The sequence below is a fragment of the Drosophila kikkawai genome, chromosome 2R (genome assembly GCF_030179895.1).
Source record: "Drosophila kikkawai strain 14028-0561.14 chromosome 2R, DkikHiC1v2, whole genome shotgun sequence".
In the NCBI taxonomy this organism is placed as follows: Eukaryota; Metazoa; Arthropoda; class Insecta; order Diptera; family Drosophilidae; genus Drosophila; species Drosophila kikkawai.
In genome coordinates, this window is record NC_091729.1 from 21,807,833 (window position 1) to 21,834,642 (window position 26,810).

Consider the following 26,810-nt stretch of genomic DNA (forward strand, 5'->3'; position numbering starts at 1 on the left):
CCAGGCACAAGGACTCGCAGCATGTAAAGTGACAGCCAAGTGTCACATAATGGCCAGCATTGATAATGACCAAGAGCGACTGCCAGATCGATTTATATATATATATGGCGGTGATATGTGAGAGCGCCAAGTCGGGCGGCAGCATTTCAAGTGTGAAAATAATATGACAGCAGTAATCAAGGCGCTGATGGCAGGACTAACCCCTCCCTCTCTTCCCCCCTTCCATACCATATTGATTTCAGGCTGAAAGGCTGCAGGAAATGGGCAAAAATATCTGGCGGAAATGTTGAGCTCGAATAGGGAGCAGGAAGGGGAAAGGAATGGGGCAGACATAAGCAAGGGAGACCTACTGTTAACACATGTCACTGGGCCATAATTGCAAGGGAGACTGTGGGGCAAAGTGTGTGTGTGTGTGTGTTGTGTTGCTGCGAAGTGAATTTCCAGCTAGATAGAGATAGAGATTGAGCGAAACCAAGAGCAAAATGAATGACAATTGTTTTGACACGCATGTTTTGGCAGCAGGCAGAATGGTATGGCTACGAGGGGCAAGAGGGGACAACTGTCAGGGCTATAAGCTTGCAACAAGAGCGACACTGAGGAGAGAGAGAGGTGAATGTGGCATTCCACAACGCAACTTAATTGAATTTTTAAGACCCCATAGTGTGGGTGGGATTTATGGGAAAACCATTTTATCAAGCATAAGACATATCTCCCATAAGCCAAGAAAGAGGGATTTTAAGTAGTTTCTAACTAGAAACAAAATGGATTTAAGGTTAATTAAAGTAAATACTAAAACTTATCCACATACCACTTCCCCTTAATATATAAACTTATTTTTACTTACCAAAACCAGTCTCTCTGCTTCAACAAGTTTAAGCAACTTTATCAATGGATAATTCATTCAATTAAGTATTCATTAAATGTTGGTCAAGTTTGAGTATGCTTTCTGCGGCTTGTCTATCCCGTGGCATTGCGGCAAGCCAAGGACAGTCGGCCGTGATGACACCTAAGCCGCAGTCAGCAGCAGCAGCACCAACCTCCTTCTCATCCTCCCCTTGCCTAGCAAACACTAAATGCCTTAACAGTTAATTTTGCATCCAATTAAGCCCGGCAATTGTCAAGGGTCCAAGGAGCGACTGGCAACCTCAGGCCCCCAAAATTCCACCACTCCAAATTTCAATCTGAGCTTTGGTCTAAAGCCCTAAGCCCAAAGGCTTTCGAGCACCGCGAACGCTTAGACCGATGGTGCTTGGATACATGGAATGCAAATATTTCCCCAGCGAATTGTGTGTACCTGCTGCAGATGCAATTTCTGGGCAAATGGGACGCTTAATTAAAGTCAAGCACATGGGGAGGCCCAAAAAGGATGAGACTGAGGATGCTGAGCCGGAGGATCCGGATAAAGGTGGCCTGCCACTCACTCAAAGGCGGCAGTGAAGGCCGTCCAAAAGATTGACGATTGCCGAGGTGGCACAGGTAGCTGACGGATGTGTCTGGCTGGCACTTTCGCACTGCCAACTCCCGTGGGCCCATTCAGCACCCTTTTCGTAGGGCACAAGAGTCTGCACAGTTGGGGCCACAAGAATAGTTCGAAGAGACAGCCACTTTCAAGGAATACAGCAATATTTATAAAGCTGGAATGAAAATAACCTTTAGTGCTAAAGTTTTAACCGCTGCTGTACAAGTCACACATGCATTAGAGCTCCGGTAAGTTCCATGGCTCGCTGGCGATAAACCCCGATCCCGGCCGAAGTTGCATGCCGGCGTGGCAATAACTTGTAGCTGTCGCTGCTGGGCCCTCGCCCGTATACCGACTGCGACTATAAGCGCATTCCATCTTCGACTTTGCCAATAAAGTGAAATATCCTTTCATGAAACCCCGCCATGGCTCCTTTCGTGGCTGCTGCGCTGGCACATATTTTCGCCTGCTGTGCCAGCAAATTTGTTGCAGGACTCCGGTAACACAGCAGCTTCAACTACATGTGCACTCAGCGAATAAATTGGCAGGAAATTAAATGTAGTTGCGGATTAAAGAACACTGTAAAAATATTGAAGTTTGAGTGAGAGACTTTAAAATTTTCAATTAAAGAAAAACCCCTTTTACTACCAATCATTTTTAGTTCAAGGACTAAAAATAAACTGTTTTAAGTACAAATAAACTGGAAATTCAACTGTGAAGCCTAGTATTTTCTTTCAGCGTACAACTACAACTGCCATTGAAGCTGTAGCTTTAGCTGAAGCTGCATCTGAATGTGAAGCCTTCCCCCTCATACACACACAAACCTGGCATTTGTGTTCCCTTTCTTTACTCCAAGTTGTTTTTCATTTTCATTTTGTTTTTCTTTTCCTTTTGTTTTTGTTGTTATTTTCTTTTTTTTTTGCCCGCTTTTCGCACGAAACGCCGCGACCCTTTTGTTTATATGCGCTCTGTCGAATCACAAAAACTGTAGCGCCATCATTGCGGATTGGGTGGGTTTTTGGGGGGATGAGTATAGGTCTGGGGATAAAGATACGTGGATGCGGAAGGGGAAAACTGCAGGATGGATGCCACGGATGCGGGCACCTTGCACAAAGGCAAAGGCAGCAGCGTTGGTCCGAACTAAAGCGCAGCTAACAAAATGTTTATGTGCCACAGGGTCTCAGTCAGCCAGTGGTGGGAAAAATACCATTTTAACCCCGGTAGGGTATAACATGTTTTCCAGAAAGAAAAAAATAGAACGATGATATGATCTTTTTTAAATCAAAGTTAAAGGTTATATAATGCTGGAGAAGTTTTATTTTTAAATATAATTAAGGTGTTTAAAATCATTAAATAGGAAAAGGAAATGCCAGAATACACTTGTCATGTTTTAAAATCTGCTTTAAATACTATGAAAAGTATGCTATTATTAACTGAATTTTAACAGTATTATTTATAGGCATTTTAATGTGATTGTCAAAGCTCAAAACTTGAAAATTTACTTAACAAAACTATGGCTTTCAGAACTAATTTAAACAAATGGTAGACTTAAAAATAAAACCGTTTGAAAATCTCTAGAGATTTATCCAACTTAAATCTTCCGAATCGATGAAATCTATTGGATGCGAAGTGAATTTTGGTTAGGAAGTACTAAATGCAACCAACAGACCTACAATATCTAGATACAACCATCTAGGAACCTCCCATCGCTGGCCTCAGAAAGGGGCTGGTTTTAGGGTTGGGTGGCGCTGGATTTCGCCGCTGGCTTACTGCTCACGTATGTACAGTTATAAATTGCAGTTCGTGCGCCACGTTTGCCCGGTTGCCAAGATGCAGGGGAAGATGTACGGCATCCACAAAGGGAAGGTGGATTCACTGGGTAGTAGTTGGGGTTGCTTGCTTTCGCCTCTCGCCTTGTTTATTTGTTATTTTAGCTGTTATTCTTAGCGGGAGAGAGGAGACAGGAGAGACAGGAAGTGGGCGAAAGTTTGTAGCCCCAGGCCACAGCGGGGCCGTTGTTGTAATAGAATTAACAAAATACACAAAGCTTAACAACAATTAAATATTGGTGCAACAACCGCAATACTCATTTCGAAAATCGCTAAATTTCGTATTAAATTGCTCAATTATATATTTTGCGGCAACAACAAGGGATGCGCCAATGATAATTGCATACAATAACGACATAAAATTGGAATCGATATAAGATTAAAGCGCAATAATAACACATGGATAAAAATAAAAGAAACACAGACCGAATAAACTCGGCGAGGAGCAGAAGGAGGCAGGCAGGCAGGCGGCAGCTGCATTAATTTGCATGGAAAATGTGGCAACGAGTCGAGGCTGATATAATTGCACAAATGGGGCTGCAATGAGGTCGCTCGAGGGGGTCACGATATCGATGACGCAGGCCAAAGGGAGGGAGGGAGGCCGAAACGGAATTTAGCACAATATGAATGGAGGTTGGGGATGGGTAGTTATTGGCAAGCGTTATTTACTTTTGCATTAAATGCGATTTTCAACTTTATTTAACCCTGATACTTGCCAGAGGCGTCAATTTACGGTATGTTGTTGGCCAGCATGTTTTCGTTTGACTTGTTTTGAACTCCGAGTATGGTTTTTCGAACGTAAAATAAGGATAATTTTGCGGTTGGTTTATTTATATAAATTTTTAAAATATATATAATACAAATATTTGCATTTTTGTAAGATTATAAAAAGCAGGGGTACCGCAGCGGAGATACTCAACCCGTATGAGCACTACTGCTTTAGGTTTCCTTAATTTTTTTAAATTTTACTTTTTACTTTAAGCAAAAATAGACACAAGAACTAAGTTCTGTTGTTGTTTTGCATCTATAAACCCAACCTCAGTGGCTTAGCCCTTTAATTAGCGCTTCAGCAAGCAGGGAAAACGGTGCTTCTTTTCCACGAATTAGATTTGCTCTCTCCGGCTTTCTATTTTGACCAGGAAAATGCGTAATTAGGGGCGTCAAATGTGGTCAGCGCCAGATCGTGTTCCATCAACTTGTCAGCATTTCCCACCATCACAGCTTCCCCCTTTTCCGGATGCTGTCACATTCGTGTGACAAATGCGCACTTGGCTTAATCAGATGGAATATGCCCTTGACGGGTGGGGTATATAATCACTTTTAGAATCAGCTTGGAACGAAGCCACATAGAGGCGCTTTTTTTGCAGAAAAGCTTGGGGTTTGTGCTCACCCAGTATCTCGACTCTTGCCTCTAATTAGTAGCCTTTTTTGCCAGTTCTCGGTTGTGTCCTGCAAATGTTTGTTTTTTTTTTTGTCCACGAGATTGATGGCAAGTAATTTTTTATGCATGAAGCTGTCCGTCTTTTGCAATGCGAGCTGGACAAATGGCTGGAGTTCTTGGTTGTTTTTAAGGGAATTATTTCAGATAGAGAAAGGATCGAGGGGGTTTGCATTAATTAGCTAAAAACAAAAGCTCGTTTTTTTACGCTGATGCAGCTCAAATCGCAGGAAAAGCAATTAAATGCTGTCAGGCTTAGGAGCGGCTAGCAAAAACAATTTTGACACGAAAATTGGATTCGTATTTGTGCAGATATATGCATTTTCAATTGCTATACCTATATACATATTATATTTATAAAGTCCATATGCATAGCAGAGGTGGCTTGTAAAAATATTGGCTAAACTTTCACTGGGAATACGATGCGAACTGTTTTTCCACCTTCGATAGCTGCGAATTACCATTTTTTGTGGCAAACGAGAAAGAAGAGAACGAGGCACGTGAGGCGAGGTGTGGGAAATGCAATTTTTACTCCACGCTTCGGGTTACTTTACATCCAAAGCCCCGACGAAGATGCTAAAAATTGCAACGGAATTGCAAATGCTGTTGACACTTGCACAATGCAAACAATTGCCCGAGATCTCCCAGCGTCCCGCCGCTGTCAGCCCCTCGTCCGTTGCCACCTTTTCCTTTTCCCGATTTGCCTGTCATAAAATTTTCTCTCTTTTTCTTTTTTTTTCGGGGGTTTGCAAGTTTTTGAGTCTGGGTTTCCCAGGCAATTTCCATGTTTACGTAGGTTTTGGCAACACTTGATTGCCTTTTGGGCTTGGCCCAAGGAAAGCGGAAAACTGGATGGCTGCCAGGATATTTTTACCACCTTTTCCCCACAGGCTTTTATTGGATATTCGTGCTAATAATTTTGATCGCCTTTATGTAATCATGGCTTGGTGGAAAAACATTGGAAACGAATGTTTAATGGGTTCTTTTGGGAGTTGATATGCAAAAATATAACACATTGAATTATCATCAGGATGTATGTCGAAATTTGTGATTGAAAAGTTTATGAGGGAGAAGATGTAGTTGTTATAAAATTAGTAATTAAAATTTAAAAATTAAAATAAGCAAGATAATGGTATTGATTTTTAATACAGAAATATACAGAATTATATAATTTATCACTGACTTTCAGCCAAGATTTATACTTCCAAATAATTTTTCTTCGATTTTCTCCCTTGGGTCGTGCCATTATTGTTGATCGCCTTTACATAATCATGGATATGGAACCGGATGTGCAATAAGTCAAGCACAAGTTCTTAAGCTGCTTCCCTCGTACGATTCCAATTTTTCTAGCTTGTGTGTTTGTGCAACATCTGCAGTTATAGTCACCGCCTGCCTCCATATGCGATTGGCTTGCAGGCGGCTGCGGCTCATAAATCATATTTGTATTTGGATCTCGTTCCCGTTCCCCCCCACCGCCAACCAATTTCCTCCGAGTTTTCCCGCAGCGACGACAAGATTCAATCAAAATGCTGCAAAATCCCACAAATTTGTTATTCGTCACGTATCCAAAAAAAAAAAAAAAGGAAAGTTGAATGTGTGTAACTGTTCGGGGGTTCTTTTTTTGTGTGTTGGGGGATATTACGTATACGCCCAGTCAAATGGCATTTACCAAAAGAGTTTAAAGCCAGCAGAGGCATTTAAAGTGGCATAATATGTAAATATCGGAATAGAATAATATGCATTACCCACTCCACTCCATGCCACACCACTCCGCTCCAACCCAGCCCCCCATGCGAAGCCAACATATGCTGTACATTTGCCAGAGACACAACTTATCAAGTTTACACTCAACTGAATATTTAGAGTCGCTGTTGAGTTGAGTTGAGTTCCCCTCATTTCATTCGCTTTTTTCCCACTTCCCTTCTGCGCACTGCTTATTAAATATTAAAATGATAAGGAAAAGGACGAAGGACGACGGAAGGAAGGGTCTGGGCCCCTGGTTTTCGGTGTGTGTATGTATGCTTTGGGGTTTCGTGTTCGTGTCTATCATTTGCTTTTGGCTTGTTTCCCTTTGGCTAAGCGGCTTTAGGCTTAAATCCTGGGGAACAAAAAAAAATAAAAATCTAAAGAGTCATAGCGCAACAAGGACTTTTAGTGGGATCTTTGGTCTCATTAGTTAAAGTTTAAGTAAATATCTTTCCTGAAGATAGATTAACATTAAACATTACCTTCATAAAGCAAGGGGGTTTGTTCTACTTTTAGTTTTTACAAGGCTTTATAGAAATTTATCCAAATTGCTTTAAAAATAATAATAAAAATTTTTTGAGATATTATTAATGGTAAGCCACAAGGAAAACGTGACTAAGACAAGCTCAAAATCTTCTTCAATCAATTCAGAGTTTTCCCACCAACTTGACACAATTTTATGACATTTTTGACTGACGCTAAAATCAATAGTAAACGCTCTTTTCAAGGGATTTTAGTTTCATGTTTAAGCCATTAAACGCAGCGTCATTACTCTATCCCCTTCATATGCTAATATCTCCATTCATATTTTCCATGTCGCAATCATTTTGTGCGCTGTTCTTTTATTTTCCTTTCTTTTTTTTTTTTGTCTCGTTCTTCGTCCTTTTTTTGTGTTGTTCTGTGGCATTTCTTTAGCCTTGATTGCAAGCATTTGCATAATTTAAGAAGCTCGCTCCCAGTGTCTGTGACGCTGTCTTGAGCTGGCAAAGCATGAAAATGAAAATTCCAAGCTCCTCCCACTCCCCTACCCCCCCCTTTCGTGTCTTGCCGCTGCTCCAAAGAAATTATCATATCTTTTGAAGCTCTGTTCTAAATTATTAACGAAATAAATAGCGAAGGCAGCAGACTTGCTGCTCGCCAGCACCATGGGAATATTGAAAAAGTTTCGCGTTTCCATTTAACATTTTACAATTTTTCCATTGCAGGAGCGAAAGTGGAGAAGAGCACGAGGAGCAGAAGCAGAGGCAGGAACAGGAGCAAAAGCAGAAGCAGTAGCAGGAGCCGAAGACCTAGAGCCAGGATCGCAAGTCGGGGGCATGTCCACAGCCAAAAGGCTGGTGCTCTCGCTACGTGGACGAAAGAATTCGCAGGGCAACTCGGCGACCTCATCCACCCGCCTGGTATCCGCCGGCACTTCGCCCGGCCATGAGCTGGACGAAATAGCGGTGGTCTCAGGCACCGGATCCAGCAGTCACCACTTCTCCTATGGCGGCTGCATTGCCACCGGCGATGCGCCACTGCCGCGCTACTCAACAGGTGAGTGCCACCCGTTCCCCAGTACCCAGTCCCCTGTATCCAACTCCCTGAGAAATCTAGCACCTGAACTGCAGTTAAGTAACGCCACCAAAGAATGTAGACCCACCACCACCACTGCCTTCAAACACTTGTGTGTGAAAACCTTTGTGAAAACCCCCTAATCAACCTGACCTGCATGCCGGTAGAAGCGTTTTATTCATCTCATTCACACAGAGGGCTCAAAGGGGGGGAAGTTAAAGCTTTTTTAATTGTATTTAAAGATTAACTAGAGTTTACCTTGGCATAATTGGAAATATATATGGGAATATTTCAAAAAACTTTCTTTAGAGTTCAATCTTCGCTCTTAAACTTGTTTTTTACATTAAGTTTAGTACCAAACTTATTGATTCAGAGCCTTCCTCGGTATACACATTAAGTATTCAGCGAAAAACCGCCAAGACACTTAGGGGTTTCCGCCACTTTTTATGGGCTCTCTGCACACTCACACACACATCCAGGAAAAAGTCAGTAGACAAATGTAGATTCAGTGCTGGGGACCCTGCTAAATTATGGAAATCTGTGGCCCTAATGAAAGCGATGAAGATTTGATTTGACAAAAGCGCCTTAGCCGAGGAGAACGGCGAAGACAAACAAATAACAAACAATCTTGGCCAACCTAATGGCAGCTGTTGTTGGCCCTGCAGAATAAATCAATCAAATGACAAATATGCTTAGGCAATTGTCAAGCCAAGTGGCTGGCCGGGTTTTGGCCTAATTTCATTCAGAGGCTGCGGTCGCACACATGCGAGCTGTGGTGTGTGTGTTGTTTTAGCCAAAGCCAACGCCAAAACCAAAGCCGCAAGAGCGTCGGGGCCTTCGTTAGTTTCCTTGTCACATTTTATAGGCCGCATATGTTGCAGACATCTCTCCAAGTCTCTGGGTATCCAAGGCTCCTTCTTGTGTTGCTCGCTTAGCCCCGGCACGTTCCTTTCCCCGGCTTACAGTTAATTTTGAGTGAAATTCAATTTATCATTGAGCGGGGCATAAATCCGTATTTGGGCCACTCGTTGGCTCGTTACGGACACGGTACATGGCACACGGAACCCGGGGCGTAGATTTATTTCGGTCGATCCTGTTCTCTTGTCGCATTGTATTTGCCAGGACATTAGCAAACTGCCTTCAATTTGTCAGGCAATGAAACTTTGGCTTTTTCTACACGAGTCTCTCTCTCTGTTCTTTTCGCAATGCATTTAATGGGAGTTAATGCTGCATTTAGAGGCAAGTTCTCTTGTTTATTGGCCAACACTGTAATTGACATTTATGGCCTTTACCATGTCCAGGACTTTAATGTTGGCTTTAACGCTTTTGAGGGAGAATCATGGCAAAAAGTAGGATATATGTAGATGATAGACCCCCAAACGAAGCACACGAAAAACATGAGCAGGAAAAGTTTTCCTCAACTTTTGTCATATTTTTATACCCACTCCCCCCTGAACCCCCTGCCAATTGCAAATGCTTTCGACAATTTTTAGTACATTGCCCTGCTGTATATATAATATATAGTACATACTTTGTTTTGTGTGACAAAAGCAATTTTGAACGGAGGGCAGGGGGCTTTGATCAAAGTTTCCTTTTCGTTTTTTTTTCTCATGGGCTTTGGCATCAGTAAATTAAATTTGAGTTATACGCAAAATACGCTGTAAAAATGGGGAACAAGTGAGAAAATCTATGGCACACGGTCCTCGTTGAATCGATATCTATGTGTGTGTATGCTCTCTAAAAGCTTGGAAAATTGAATTTGCCTGAACAATTCGTTGCCTACTTTTGCTGGCGAATCGATCAATGGCACGGAATTGCATTTATATATCTATTAGGCGGCAAGATAAAGCGTTTTTGCCATATTCAATTCTATCTCACTCCTCCTTTTTTGTGGATTTTGCGACTGGCTATTTGTGAGCTGGGGAATGCCTTTGTCCGAGTCACGTTTAACTGGAAACTGCCAAACGATATAGCCATCAACAATGGCCAGACTCTGGCTCTGTTTCTCTTTTGTCTTTTGTCTACTATGTGTCTCTGTGTCTGCGTTGTGTTGTGTCCTGCAATAATTGAGCTTAGAGGATCTTATGGCAGCTGCATCATTGATTTGCCATCCGGCCTCCAAAGAGGGGGAAATGGGGGTGTCTCACACCCCTTTCCCCTCCAATCACCCTGTGAAAAGTTTTAGCAAAACTTTCTCGTTTCGTTTTTCTTTCCAGCTTTCGCTTTGCGTTTTTCGTTTTGGGTTTTTCGCATTTTGTATTTTGTTGAATTTTTGCTTTTAGCCCAAACTCAAACCCGAAAAAGACTTCAGTGCCAGACATAGTTGAGTCGCAGCAAAACTTTTTCCATTTGCCAACAGAGTTCACTTCTATGGCAGGACACAAAGAGACAGGAGAGAGACAGAGTGGCAGTAAGAGAAAGATAGAGAGTTACGGCGGGTAGACGACAATTTTAAAGCATCCCGTCGCACTTGCACCAGGCAAAATTGCGCATGTATAATTAGTTTTATTTACCACCTGGCACACAAATTTTAATTAGAATTTATGCGTCCTTCTCCAGTGGCCTCCGCCTGCTCCTGTTGCTCTGCTACTAATCCCTTTGCTGGCTGGCGGAGCTGCTGCTGCTGTTGCTCCCGCTGCAACTTTTTCTTTGTCTTCTAAGCCCTCCACTTTGGCAGTAAGAAATTTCTTCGCTGGCCGGACAATTTAACTTTGGCTAAAATTCTTTGCTCTGAAAGACAAAACGTGTTAAACAAATAGTAATTAAAGGCAAGTCTCCAAGACTTTTCAGGGAAAAATTATTTGGAAAGATTTAAGAAGGTTTAAAGCTGAAACTGTTTACTTTTTATATTTGAAAATGTAGAAAGAATTAAAGATAATGCTAGGAGTTGTTGTCTTTTGGTTAAAATAATTATTTTTCTAACTCTTGCTATTTTAAATGATTTAACAAGGTGTTAAAATAACCTTAAATACTTATTTTGGTTAAGATATACTAGTGTACAATATTATATGATAAATTTCCCATATTACTTTTATTTTTAGACCCTTCAAAACCCATGTTTCCTTGTCAGTGCAGCACTTTTATTGGCCAACTGCAGTTGCTGGTCATATGTAATTTGAGTATTTCAATTATAAAAGCAATTTGCCCGAGGGGTGGTTAAGTTTCGATTACAGCAAGGGTATTAGCTTACCAATTGCTTGGCCTAGATGGGGCAGGTTTTAAGATGAAAGCCCAAAGAAGGGGTATGGATTACTCTGAACTACAAGCACTCACCGGTGAGAGAGAGAGTCAGAGAGGTGGCAGCTTGTCTCGAATTTGGCAACACAGAGAATGCAAAAATAGTTGCCGGCACTTCAGGTTGCCACATTGTTGCGCGGCTTGCCGTTTTAATTGGTATTCACGATGGCTGCCATCCAGTACGACGTTGCGTATACGCCGCGTTGCGCTGCGCTGTCCACATTGTTGCCGCGAAGTGCTCGGTACAACTTTAGCATCGGAGAGGCCACTGCGTGCAGCACAAAGGACCACTTAAAGTTGGCGGCACACAAGCACGCTTTCAGCGAAAGGGGATTTGCTTTGAGCGGAATGAGAATGAAAATACGATTGTGAAACGGGAATGGGTATGAGTATGAGGAGAATGGGGCTTAAAGGTCGGCGCCAATGTTTGTTGCCAGTAATGCAATTACAAATGCAGGTGCAGGAGCTCCGTTCCCAGTGCTGGGTAGCAGGAGCCGCATCAGCTGGAGCCGCATTAGTTGGCACACAGCCAGGTGTCATCCGAAGAGCGCTTGAATCCGTCGCTGGAATGGTTGACTTATCAACTAAAGTGCAGCATTAAAAGGAGCACGAACACAGACAAAAAAAAAAGAAAAAAGGAAAGGAGGGGGAGAAAAGCATCTAGTAAAGCGTTTCGCCCTTTTGCACATTTGCAGGGCCATTGAGCCGAGTTCCCTTCGAGTATCTACCACCAACGTTATCTTCAAGCCCTTTGAGTGTGCATGACGCAGACAAAGGGCATTAGAAATGGTCAGATAAGAAGATATGCAAATGATTTGCAGCTGGGAGCGTGTGCGACTTAGGTTGAGTGCCCAGCGGCTTTGGGGAAATAGTTCTTTCACAGACTGATTAAATGGGTGGTTACTTAAATGGGCTACTTTACTTTTATTTGTGAAATGGTTGCAAAAACTTCTTTTTAAGGTAAATTTCTAAGGAAATTTAAGGACAAACTTAGGACAAATTTATTAAAAGCTCACTTTATCTCCAACTAATTTGTTGTAGTTAAAAATCTTTTACAAAAACCCTCTTCTGATTGTAAATAAAATAGTTTATAACAGCCAACCGTGCGTATGAGTGATAACCCTCTTGGGACATATAACTCATACGCACTGTTACCCATACATGTCACACGCCAAGTGATACATTTTGCAAAACTTTGTTTACCCAACATATTTAAAGCCATTACATGTTTTTATTTTAGTATTTAAGTTATTTTTTCTTTTTGGATTTATTCACACCAATGCGCAACTTTAATAGAATGCTTGCCCAACTTTTCCCCTTCGTCGTCGGCGTTTTCAATGCAAATGAAAGTGTTGGACCACACAAGTAAACAGAGCCACAGTCACACAGAGTGGCAGACATCAAACATTAAGCACTTAAGGCCATGAATTTGATTCTGGTCGGCAGAGAGACAGACACCCAGAGAGAAAGACGGAGAGTGAGTGCAGGACAGAGTTCATGCGGCGACATGTCGGGCATATCAATCACTTGCCCATGCCCTCTGCCATTTCACAGAGCATAAACCTATTATTTTTCAACCGCAGCTCCTTGCCCTCGCTCTGGCGGCTAAGCCTGCGGCAGAGTTCTACTCATGTTTTTGCCAACTCCGCAGCAGCGTTGATAATTCGGTCAGTTCGGTCTGTCCCCGGCAACTCTCGCATACTCGCATGTCGCCTGTCGGGATGTGGGCCAGTTGGCAGGATTAACTTGCAGGGGATTAACAGCGCCAGTGACCGCAGACGAGGATAGGGATAGCCCAGTGGAGCGGGTCTGGAGCGGTGCAAGGAGCCAAACCGAAAATCTCTTTAATGTTTGACCTTCTTTGCGCCAAAAAATATGCTTTTTACTGCTTTCAGTCAGCACAATATCTATGCAGACAGAGAAATGGGGATAATTGCGATTTGAAAACTATAAAAAAAGCGCTTAAAATCCAATCATAATATTTTTAATTTTTATAAGTAATGTAATCTTTATTAAAGTGTAGCTTACTGTCACAATAAATTAGCAACTTTTGCTACAGGGACCTTAACTTTAAATCAAAATCTTATCAAATCTCCAGAAATCTAAAAATATGCCTACGCGAAATAAATCGTAGCATACTTTTAGACACCCTTTAATTAGCTTAAAGCCTCATTTCATCTTATTTAGTGAATTTAAGTTTAAATTAAAATATTTTAAATCATATAAAAGTACTAATAAGACCCTTTTATAGTGTTCTTAAAACTCTCCCATATATTTTTCCCTGTGTGCAAATATCATACAGAAAATTCACGTACACCCACAGCTTGAGGCTTGAGGCAAAGTTTGCTTTTTTTTTTTTTTTAAGGAGCAATTTGCTTCAGAATTTATGTGGTAATTACCACAACGGTCGCGCTGCAGCAAATTAAGTTTTGCCAGCTGGCAGAGTGGAGCACGACACGAGACACTTTGCTGGCCAACTAAGCGGATTACAATTTTATACTTGGCCATCTCACCCACATTTCGCTACTCTATTTTTGTTTGGGTTTGTTTTTTCGGTTCGACTTGGGCTCTTCTTTTTCGGTCTGTGGCGAAATTTGCCTTTTTACAATGCGATAAGCGCAATTTAGGCGGCAACCGAACAAATAAAAAAATAAGTGGCTAAAGGAGAAGCTGCTAGTCATAAGCAGTTTGATCACGTAGCGCCTTAAAGCTGAATTTGGCCAACAAAAAAAAAGGAGAAGCTCTACTTGGTTGGACTGCAGCCTAATCGCATTTTGGCTGCCAATCAGCGGAATTTGTGCCAAGCGTGAGAAGAGCTTAGGAAGCCCAGTTCTCTTACCAAAATTCTCTTGACCATGCGAGTGTATGTTATGATTTCCACGTTTCTCCGTCAACGGTTATAACCACAATTGAGTTACGAGCTAAATAAACTGGGTAAGGGAGTCGTTTCGTTTCGTTTCGCTTCGCTTCCTTCCCTCTCTTCCACAGACTCACTCACTTACTTACCCCTCGCAAAAGTCAAGTTAAAGTTTTCCCCGAGCAAATTATGAAATGAAAATTACCAAATGAACTCCGTTTTTATGTTATCTGTCTGCGAATTGAACAATAAAAAGTTCAAAATATTTTCATGATCCTTTTCAAAAGGAATCTCTTGATAAACCAATATGGCAGCGCGAAGGGAGTCTCGGTCCCCGAAATGGTTTGACATTAAATTCAATGCGATTAGGTTGGACATTTGGGGGGAGTTTTCAGAAATATATATATGTATATGGATGGAAGGAACTTTGAAGCATGCTACCATTGATTGATAACATTGGCAGGACACGATGCCCTGATGTGTGTGCACTTAAATTTGATATCCTTTGTGCGGAGAATAGCTCTGCAGGACTCTTGGCATTTCTTTAGTCGAGCCGTCCGCCCCGGCCCTTATTATACTTTCGTTAAGCTTCTTGCTCTTTGTCCAGTGGCTTTCTCCACAAGCCCTGCCTAGTGTGTCCTGCAGGCTATTAATGCACAGGAGGCAGAAGGGCGGTACGCAGCACTCCGGCACTCAGGCGGACTCCTCTTCCATGTGACCCAAATAGGTTTCGTTTTAGGGCTTAATGGCATAATGACGGCAGCACTGCTGCAACAACATCAACAGCCAAGAGAGAGGAACAGAGTGGAAGCCCCAAGTCAAAAGCAAACATGCGCCCAAAAAAAATGTTGGACCAATTTCCCAGGGAGACACACAGCCAGCTTTCTTTCTGCCGGGTTTCCCCCTTTTTAGTCGTTGTTGCCTTCCTCAATCGAGCACTTTAAAAAGTTGCCGCAAAATGAAATTGAAAAGTCAATACAATGTAATTGTTGTTCTTTTCCCCCCTCAGAAAACATTGTTGTCCTTGCCGCAGCGACGACAAGGACTACCGACGATGTTCATTCAATTTATTTGTAATTTTTTAACAATTTAACAGTTAAAAAACAAACAAGAAAAAAGTCGAAAATAAACTTTTTCGCCCAGCGAAAAGAACCCAAAACTGAAAAAGGGGCAAGAGCGAGAGGCGGCAACACAAATGCTGGCCCAAAGCAAATACAATTATGCTGGCCAACAACAGCAGCAATGCTAAGCAAATACTCGCCACGCCCCCTCGAAAAAGCCGCGTGCTTAGAATATGTAATTCATTTGAAAGTTTTCGCCGCACCGCTCCCCCACACTCTCTTCCGCGATATGCTGTCGACAGAAATTAATTTAACTTTCGGCTCGGACAGTACCCAGTACCAGTACCCAGGACCTCCCCCTTTGTCCCTTTACCAGCAGCCAACCCCCCGCGGAAAAGGGTCCGTCTGCAAGGTCAGGGCCTCAAGTGTTGGATGTGCATTTCGATCAATTAACATTTCCACAAGCGGGTTACAGGGCCCTAAATGCGATTAATGCATGAAATTCACTTAGGCGAAGGCTTTTCGCTTTTGGTTGGGTTACAGCCAAGGATGTGGGGGTAACTGGAGGCGCGTCGTATTTCCCAGTTTACAAAAGGGGCGTGGCCCAGGGAGCAAGGAGATGGTACTCACCCACACAGTGCTAGAAATGATCTTAAACGATTTGGTTAAGTTTATTTACCAAACCTAATTCTATTTGTGAGGAAAAAGAAATTGTTAGAAAATTTGAAATTATTTGGAAGGCAGCATAAAAGTAGACTATGTTCCCTTTTTTCATCTGTGAACACTTTTTCGTTAAATTAAAAAGTATAACCTGGGCCTTGTTATGATAAATACAAGGGATAAGATATTGAAACCATTTAAGAAACCTTCATAATCTCCGGCCATTTTAAAGAAACCATTTTGAAAATTTTACTTTTACAAGTAAATTATTTATATTTGTCTATTATTACTCATTTTATTTCTTGTTGTTATTGTTCTCAGTGCACTTTAAATCTCTGTTTGCGGCCGCCTGTTTGTCTGGCAAAAGTTTTAATTATAGTTGCAGGATCTGCTCTTGTACGAAATACTCATATCCTTGAGCCAAGGCGCTGTGTCGGAAATTGCAACTTGAAGCGGTTTTAGCTTAATTTGACTTGCAGAACATACACACACACATACACACACCCAGACACCCCTGGACTGGCGAACACTTTGGTAATCAGAGCATGGCTGGTAGCCAAAACATTTTTGGCATAAACGCACCGAAACTGTCGAAACAATGAAGTACGACCAGTGTGCCGAGGAGGCTGGAAAACGAACTAGTATTTGCGGCATGCAAAGCCAGAGAATATCTAATGCTTATGCAGCAGTTATAATGCACGTCGTTCTGGCCGTAATAACAGAACAACAACTGTGTTAGCAACATTTTTCCTGATAAAAACAAAAGGTTTTCCCAGCAAAAGTTTCATCCCTATATGTGTTTTTATTGCCCTATTATTCAAAGCAGAAGCTGGTGTATTTTTTGGAGGCCAAATCCATTGGCAATCAGTCTGTTATTTTATGACCAACATAGTAAATTTCTCTGTTATTAAAATTCAGTAGTATTTTTTTGAAAACTTAAAAAAGTTTTCTTGCCTGAAACGGGAATAAATCAAAAAGTTTTCGTATTCAAAACATATATTATATTTGCATGTAAATAAATATTAAACTTGGCTTAACTGGTATTTCCCATAGAGATCTTGTTGAAAAGTTTAAAACATTTCTTGCTTGAGTTTTCCCCCATGCGATTACTTTAAACTTACTTCTTCCTAAACCGATAGACTGCTGCAATCTTTGCAAATTTAAACTGAACTTTACCACTAAACCTTAACCAAAATGCAACGCCCGCTCGAATAATGCGTGTGCTATCGGTTGTAAAAACAAGAAAACCCAAGCTCACTTTTCTCCAATTTCCCCATGTGGTTATATGGTTTTTCCCCCCTTAACTCATTGAGCCGGGAAACTGGGGGGCTGCCTTAACGGCAAACTGCATTTCGGTAAATTATTGATTTGTGGCTGCGGTGGAAGATAAAGAGCTGCGCCAGCTGCTGCAGCAGTCGAGAGCTAATTGAAGTGTTGCGGACCGAGAAGTCCGGGAACAAGGAAGGGCCTCCTGGCAAGGAAAGTGCTTAACTGGCAACCAGCATGAGTTCCACGGGTCAGCTCCTTACAATTATGCCATTGCAGGAGTCCAAATTGAATCTGCTTATTGGGGTTCAGCTCCGCCATTTGCATAATCAGCCCGTGAGGGTAAAAATGCTCATTGCATACGCACGAGAGCAAAGAGGTGTAGGTAAGGGTGTGTGTGTATGGAGATATAGTGTGTGTGTGTGTGCGTTTGTGTTAGGGCGCATATTACGCATACGCCTAGTTGGCGCAAATTGCCCCATTGGCTTCTGTTTTATCGCTGGCAAAAATTAAAATCTAAGCTCGAAGTTTTTCCTTGCCCTCTTCACAGTGATTGTGTCTGCGGCTTTGTCCTAATCACATCACGTGCGCCTGTCTTGTCTCACATTACACACTCCCTCTGCTTGGGCTGCACACTGACAAAAAAAACTAACTAAACAAATAAGTTGACATGTATTTTTGCTGCTAAATAAAAAATATAACAACGATCAAAGCGTAAATCTCTGTTTTTAAGGCTATCGATAGTCATCTAAGAAAATATCTAATCAGCTATCGAAACGATCAATATTTTTAAACATTTTTAAAGCAGTTTATATACATATCTATCTGGCTTACAATTCTCAAGGTGTTTTATAGAATAGCGAATAAACTTTCGAAATAGCTTAATTGTTTTTATCTCTAAATGATGTCAGTTTTCGAGACTATCGATAATATTTAAAATATTTTTAAAGGTGTCTTGTCAAAGATTCTTACAATTTCTGTTTTATCTTCATTATTTTTATTTCTAAGTAATTTTTTGGTATACAAACATACCATAAACTATCCAAAGAAACTTTCTTATTTTTTTCTGCAGTGTAAGAATACGCAGATACATATATGTATGCAACTAACTTTCTGGCCAAAATTACAGGCCATGTGCTGAGAACCAAACTGTACTGGGCTAAGGCTGAGCCGAGCTGTTGGCTGCTGGCCTGGCGTTGTCTGTTTTTGGCATTTGTCGCAATTGCCGTTAACTGCCAGCGCGTGTTGCCTGCCAACGTTTCATTATCAAAGCCGAGTTTGCCACTAAGCACGTCGTAAACAATAAGCTGGTCCCCTCAGCATCTCGCTCTTGGCCCACCGTGGCCCACGCTTATTACTTTCGTCCCATTACGAGGACATGGTCACAGGACATGGTACATGGGGCACGGAACACGAGGCACACCGAGCATGGAGCAGGGACAACGGCCCCTGGACAGCTTTATGACATGCATACGCATCGCATATGGATATATACATATACAAAATATACGCATATATATATAAATTCTGCTTAAAATCGTTTAATATGCCGCATTGTCCTGCGCAATGTGTTGTGTGTGTTTGTGGGCCTCCTGACGTCCTGACAGAGTCTGAGTCTGGAAGTGTGGGAGTGCGAGGAAGGAAGGGAGTCCTAAATAATTACCAGTACAATTTCAATTTGCTCCTTCTTTTTGATGTTTGCCAAGATGGCCTGCGGGGATAGAGCGCACATTTCAGCCTTACTCACTGGCTGGATAAATTAAGTTTTGCAGGCATTAAATCCTTATACATTTCCCCACACCCATTCATTTTACCCCGGCTTATGGAAATTCCGCAAGAGCCAACGAATAATTTCATTTGCCTCCTGCACATGTCTAGGAATTTTCTGCAATTTAGCCAACAATTTGGCAGAGCAGAGCATATTTCTTGAAGGCAGCGAAGTTTCACTGTAGTGTCGTCTGCAATTGACATTTCACTCGCAACTGACTGCTAAGTGCTCGCACTCTAATTTAAATTAAACTAATTTGTAAATCTTAAACACACACAGGACTACTTCTTTTTTAGGGGTGTAGGGTGTGTAGATACAGATGTTTGCCCTCCACATGCCCTTGTGTTTATTTTTAACCCAAATCCATTAGAGAAGTTACTCAAGAATCCTTTAGATATTTATGTGCTGCGAGCGCAGTCTTAACCCCCAGACACAGATACATTTACATTCACAGAATGCAGCTACAGATACAGATACAGAGACAGATAGACAAATATAGAGACAGTTGCAGCTACAGATGCAAGTGCAAGTTGCTTAGCTGAGAGATTCAGAGCGAGCACAGAGGTCACATCAAGTAAATAGCAACGTCGTCGAGGCAAACAAATACGCAAACATTTATAAGACTGCTAAGCTCATAACGAAATGCACTTACACTTGAGTACAAGCGCGCAAACACACACACACATATATGATGGGTGCATGACCACGTCTGCTCCCTCCTGAGTTTTTGTCATGCCAAACATGTGTACACTGGGAAAAAATCACAGAAAAAAAGGTCTTTTCTCTAGTAAAATAGGTTTTAATTGGTTAAAAATGTAACATAATAATTAAAAGTCTGATAAAGAATCACAAAAACATCAAAGTTAAACTTTCTACAAAGTATATTTCCCAATTTGAGTTCCCATATAGATTAAAAATGGTTATTTAATTGCTGACATTAAATAATGATTATTTAAGGCATAAGTAAACTTACGCCTTCTTCTAGTAAGAGAAAATATTATAAATTTCCTTTAAAGATATTATCATTACCACTCCTATCAATATTAACCTCCCAAAAAAGTTCCCAAAAGTGTCAGTGATGTTTTACGTTTTTCTTTGCACATCACGTATACGCCACGCGGGACCCGCGAGCTCATCTCCCATTCATACCGATGTCCCACGACAATGCCAATGCAAATGCGGGGCCAAAGTCGCTTTTCAGCTGGCTTAGCCACCGCTCAGCATTGGGTTAAAGGTCCCCGGTGGCCCGATCGGGATTCAAATTGGTCCGAAAAAAAATGTATATATATAACAAGAATTCAGAGCTGGCCGAAAACGTAATTAACTACATATTCCATGGCAAATTAAGGTATTCAGTTGATGCGGGCAGCCGCCATAGCTTGTCACTCAATTTCAGTATGGCACCCGCATGCCTGTGTCCTTACGTCCTGGCATATCCTGGCGGACAAACTTGCACACTCGTCGTGGCATCCCCTTACCTCACCCCTTTCACCCACATGTCCGCGCATATTAAAAGTTTAATGTAAATGTAATGAGCGCCAGCGCATGCAAATGAACAGTTTGGCTTTCGGCCCCGCACTTTCTCCTCCGTTTTTTTTTTATTGCTTTTGCGGTTTGCAGCAGCTGCACTGCATCCTTGTTGCTCCACTGCTAATGAGTTGAGTCACTTAAATACATTGAAAGCGTTGCAAAATTTAAAGTACATTTAGTACTTTATAGCCGAGGCGGTAGCTGTGATTTTGAGTGCCTTAGTGAAGGGTGGCATGGATAATGTGGGTTTATATTTAGTTTTCGAAAGAGGTAACGGAAAAAATATAGAAAAGATATATTTGATTTTCCAGATGTGAAATATCTTCTTTTCTAAGAACTGTTTTTGGTAGAAAACATTATTTTTATATTTCCTAAAAATGAGAATCTATCTCATTAAAGTTTAATTAATTTTTGAATCCTCACAGTTTACCTCAAAATAAGCTGTGACAAAATTTTAATTAAAATCCAGGCTCATTAGGCTTTTGTAGGTTTTAATTCCCGATGATGGCTTTATTTCACATTCCATATATAACGCCATACTAGCAGCCACAAGCGGATATGCCCTGCTTGACCATCTGCTATTTCCGCCCTCGCCGTTGCCTCTAAGTTCGCACATTTCGGCCAGCTTTTCCCATTGTCCAAACGTTAATTGAATTGGTTACTCCGCCGGCGATTTTGTGTAGCATCTGTGCTCCATCTGCTCCATTTGCTACAACTGCCGCCTCTTCTGTCCCAGCGGCTTCACCTGGCCTCGCCTACACATGCATATAAACAGGCTCGTACATTCGCGGCGTTTACACGCACGTGCGCCCAACTACATAGGCTGTTTATGTGGGTGTATGTAGGAGGTGGCACACCCTCCCTGCCCCCTCCTATCGCACCTTGATACGCATTCATGCATACCAAACGCTCAGGACGAGCGACAGAATAAGATCCCAGCCGGTAAGCACTGGGAGAGTGGGTAATGCGATGGTGGCAATGAGTCCCAATGAGTCGCAATGATGATGGCGCGCCTTCCTCAGTTCAGCGGCTCCTTCAAAAGAGCGTTTAATTAAATGAAGTCGTTTGCATTAATGTTGTCATTACGCATTTGCCTACGGAGCAACAGCTCTCCAAGACAAACGAAATTAAGCAAGCACAGGAAAAGAACCAGGCCAAGATGCACAAAATTCATTACTTAAATGGAGAGCAGGTGGTGCCGCCAGCTGAGAAAGCAGAAAACATAAGCTGGATGGGATTCGCATCCCTGTTCCAAACTCAAAAGACACTCACTCACAATTTGGGGGGAAGGGGGGTGCCACGGCATTCAGGTCACCCAAATTCAATTCTCGCTTACGTCAAACGCCACCAGTCCCAGCACTCTACTACGGGCCGAGCAGTATCAAATTTCCACTTTCGTTTCACAGTTCTGAAAAATCAGAATTTGAGTGCTTGATTGCCCCTTTTTCACCGCCGGTGGAACTTTCAGGAAGGGAGACCACGGGGCGGCAATGTCAATTAAAGCCACATGGACGCGGTGCTTGTGCGGACTTTGGGCCAATTAAGAGTGACATTTTGCGGGGACAGCACCAAGTGGAACAAGTCCTAGTGGTTGGTCCTATTCTGTCCGGGACCTGTGTCACCAATATTGGCCATTTTGGTTGGAAATGGTGACTAGCAGAGGAAAGATTCTTCAATCAATGTTCATTTTGGGAGCCTAGCAAAGGTTTTCTGTAGAAAACAAAAATAACAGCAAGAAAAGAAAAAGGAACCGATTTAATTTTCTAAAAAACAAGAAAAGTGGAAAAATATATCTTTTTACACTGTTTTTATAAAGCTATGTTTTAATGCAGATTTATTACTATTACTACAAAGACCTTCGCCTTGAAGCTTTGAAACTAATGATCTACCTTTTTTCATGTAAATTTCCCAATAACTATGATTCCCTTTCAAAGGACTCTCTTTATGCCCCCAAGGTAAAAACCAGTGCCAGGTTTATATGCTTTTTACAGCAAAAGAAATTCAATCTGCACCAATTTCTGGTACCTTTTTGGCTTGGATTATTTGAAAGGAAACAACACACCTATCGAGGTGGCTTTACCTTGATCCAGTTCATTGGACTGCCAGTTGACTATTTAAATTCCCCGTACTCTGTGTTTCGGCTATGCCCTTTTACCCCGGAGGCTTTCGAAGTTGGTTTTTGCATAATGTTTTTATGGCTCGACTTCCTTTTTGTGTCGTTTAAGTTTCCATTTCCACTTTGAGTTGGGGTTTTGCCACAGCCCTGCCCTGCCCCTGCCCCTGCCCCTACCCTTTTCATTTCTTGGCCGCGTGTTTGTGTAAGGCTCAAGTATGTTTAAGTAAAGTTTGCTCGCAAACTTTTGTCAAAGTATTTCGTGTTCTCAAATATTTTCATTTGCCGTGGCAGCTGCACCAAATAATTGAGGTTTAGTTTTTTGGCCCCAAAAGCGGATGTTCTTTTTCGCTTGGTCAAAACAAAAAAGAAAAGGGAAAAAGAAAAACCCGAAACCAAAACCGAAACCGAGGCCGGGCTGCGATGATTTGCGGCAAGCAAATTTATTGACAATTCATGGCTCTTGGTTGCCCCGAAATCCTGCGCTGTGTGACGAAGTGAGCGAGCGAGTGAGGCGAGGCCGTTCAAGCGTTTTGTTGAACTTTTGCGCAAGTTTGTCGCAAGTTTCCGTTTCCGGCTGGCATGCCATGACAAAGTGCCGCACATTAAGCTGTAGATTTTTCATTTTTCCTCGCTCTATCTCACTCGAGCTGTGCTCGCGCTCCTTCTTATTCTCCATCCCCTTTACCCCGGTTTACCCTGTTTTTGTTATCACTGAGGCCGCAGCCAAGACAAACCGAAAAGCGCAAAAGTTTAAATTAATGACACTCAACTATTAGCAAAATTAAATAGTGGCAAGATTATGTCTGCAAACTTGGAATGCGGTCAGGGACAGGGCTGGGATTCAGGCTCCCCATAATCTTTTGCTAGCTCTTGCTCTTGCTCCTCGCTTTCCATTTCCATATTTCAGACTGTGGCCAAGAATATCGGCCCAATTTGCGTTGACAGCGGCTGGAAGTGGGCAACAGGCTTGTAAATTGCCAATGACGCAATCGCCAGTTGTTGTTTGTTGTTTGCTCGGATGTGTGAGTGAAAACTTTCACTATGCCGTGTTGTTCGACATTGAAATGCACTCTGGCGAACTAAGTTTGTCCGACAAAACTGAAATCAAACAAGTGCCAAGGCTGCCATGAATAATTGGACCAAAGGATACCCTATTGTTTATTACTTTTAGGAACATTTAAAATTGGAAAGAGATCATTAGTCAAAAAGTAAAAGTTCTTAAAGTTTAACTATTTCTTAGTAATGGTTGCAATAGTATAATAGTTATACGTATTTCTATATTGAATATAAAACTAATCTGGCTATAAATTTACATAAAAATCATAGAAACCTTTTCAAAATAGTAAGAGGAAATATTTTAACATTTTTCTCGGTTTTACAATTCCACAAAAGTTGCAGTTTACTCAGCTTTACAGCAAAGTTACTAGCATACAAATTAGTTTCCACCAGTTAATAATAAACAATTACTCAATTATATTTAGCCAACGATTTAAAACAATAGAAACCATTTTCCACTTATTTCTGGTGTCAATGTAAAACTAAATGCTCTGCAAAATTATGCAATTACATTTTCCCCTAGATTTTGCAAAACCAGAGAGGACTTAAAAATAGTTCATTACCAGGAATCTCATTTAATGAGAGAGATACCGAGATAGATATAGAGATAGAGAGAGAGACAGAGAGGGAGAGATGTGTAGTGATAGCCGTGGCATTTATTATTAATGCATTCCCCAGCTAAATAACATTTATTTTTCCGGCTGGCCAGCCACCAGCGAAAGTGGCTCCATGAAGGGCGTGGCCCAAGTGGAATTAGTTAATAAATAAACGCGGTCAAGTTGATTTGTATGTTGCCATTAAGCAGGAATTAATTAGAAATTATTGCCAGGCGGGAGGAAAGTGCAAATTCATGTTGGAGCCAAGGTGTGGAAAGCAAGGGCAGGGATAAGGACCAAGAGCCGTAGCCGGAGCCGGGGCAGGTGGGCCAAAGTAATTGACAATTTTTGCATTTCACTCGCGACACAGACACTCGAGTCAGCATCATTGTTTGGTGGCCTAATTGAATTACGTTGGCCTAGAAGAAGCTGGGCAATAATTAAAAGCGGTCTGCCAATAATCAATGGCCCGGCACTCAGCTGGAGGCAGGTACATATTCCAGTATCCCAGTGTTGAAGCCACTATACTACTAGAAGGAGCAGCTACTTCTCCGCAACAGGCGGAGGACACAAACTGCTAGTAATAGAAATAAATTGGCGCCGCACGCAGTTCGCTGGCGACATCGCAGATATAGACACAAATAGCAGGGAGAGGTAGCGGCTTTGGCCATTCATTGTCTGGCTGTTCGACAGTCAAGTGGCACTTGAGCCAGTCTTTTGGCCAGGAAAGGAGTCGGGACAGGACAGTACAGGAGAGCGGAGCATCCCGTAGCCCTTGCGTGTGGCAGCTCATGAATTTCCAAGTGGCAGCCAGTTGCCAGGCAGCTGGTTAAAAGTAATGAAGCTCCAACAGCGTGTGTGTGTGTGTGTAGAAGTGTGAGTGTGTTGCCCGACTCCATAGCATCCTTGCCAGGCTCTTTCTGGCTTCCTTGCATGCTCCTCCGTTTTGGGCGCACGTAATTAAATCTAACTTTATTAGCACATTTCGGGGACTCGAAATGAAATGGAGGTACGAGTCGAGCAACTTTGGTGCCAAGGTACTTAGCCATCACCTCACCATCCAACAATCCAGCTTTGCATGCAAGTAGTACACAGAGAAAAAAGCCTAATAAGTAATATTAATTAATTATAATTTAAATTTGCTTATTACTTAAAAAGTATAATATAAAAAAACTCATTTTTGGTGTCTGAAAGTATGCAATACAATTTTGTTAAAAAAAAAAGAATTTAATGATTTTTAAAATATATTTACTTAAATCTTTAATAACATCATTAATTATAAATCTTTAGATACTCCAAAAACCATATTTTGTGCCTAAACGTAGGCACTGATATTACTCCTTGAATAAATTAATTAATAGTCTACTTTTAGTCATAAAAATAATAGTTTTCAGCGTTAATTTCCTTTTAGCACACATTTTAAAGAAAGATTTAATCAAATTCAAATATTTAGGTTATAAAAGACCTCAAAATTATTAAGAAAATCCAACCCATTCCTCTGTGTACCCAAGCAAGTCCTGGTAAGATTTAATTAGTTTTAGTCCTAAATAAACAAAAGTCCTAGCCATATACGAATACCCATGTCCCCATGTACATCTCGTTGTTGTTTCTTGTTGAATGCTGTTGCTATTTGATAACGTTATTGCAGTTGAGTTGTTGTTAAAGACCAACACTTTCAACACCACCACCACCAACCACCACCACCAAGCAAGCCACCTGTAGCCACAAAAAAAAATAATAACCACCACCAAACCAATCCTTTCTCACTCGTTCTTAATGTGATTTACTCGCTCATTTCTCTGTGTGTGTGTGTGTGTGTTAAAACCCTTCTAGAAAAAAAAAAAACAAAAAAAAAAGTTATTAATGGAGAATTTGCAATTAATTTTTCACTATACTCTGATCACATTTCTCGTGCTCTTCCCATATACTATATACGAATTCCATAAATCAATGCGAAACCAATTACGAAATTAATCGGCATCGAACAAAAATTCAATGTGAAATGCTTGAAACAATGCCAAGTGCAGCTGGCACGCCCAGTTTGAGGCGGGAGGCGGCCATCGATGGCGATGCAGATGGCCACGACAGCCATGTCGAAGAGGATAACGACAACGATACCAACGCTAACGATGATGATGACGAACGATGGCTGAAGCAAGCTCAGACTCCGGCTTATGCCGCTCACAATGACAGGCCGCAACAGACCAAAACAACACTTGGAATACGTCAGAACAGCAATAGCAACAGCAACGGCAATAGCCACAGCCAGAGCAAAAGCAAAAGCAACTCTGGTAATTGCAACAGCAAAACGGGAACGGGAACGGCAGCGACATCTCAGGCACACATTGCCCACAGATTAGGCCCGCGGGCCAGCTTCCCGGAGATCATGCAGCCCCGTCTCTCGCTCAACGGGCTGCTCAATCCCTCGCTGATGCCCTCGCCCCGGCCACTGTATCGGGACCATAGCTCCAGATCCATCAATCCGCTGACCGCCTACGAGCAGCAGATGGCCGAGCTGGATGGTAGCTTCTATGCCAGCAACGCGGGATATTTGGGCGCCGGCATGGGCGGCAGTGCTGGCGGTGGCACGACCTGCACGAATCTCACGGTGGGCGGTGGTTCCACAGGTATATCCGG

The 26,810-nt window shown here is 41.9% G+C and overlaps 1 protein-coding gene across 2 annotated transcripts in view; it reads left to right on the top strand.

Annotated features, from left to right (window-relative positions):
- Window positions 1–26,810, top strand: part of LOC108076523 (cyclic nucleotide-gated channel rod photoreceptor subunit alpha) — a 63,570-nt gene that overhangs the window by 17,630 nt on the left and 19,130 nt on the right. For both annotated transcript variants that reach the window (XM_070284319.1, XM_070284320.1), the window contains one exon: window positions 7,678–8,008. In XM_070284319.1, coding sequence (XP_070140420.1) covers window positions 7,789–8,008 — 220 coding nt within the window. In that variant the 5' untranslated portion in view covers window positions 7,678–7,788. The remainder of the gene's footprint in view (window positions 1–7,677; window positions 8,009–26,810) is intronic.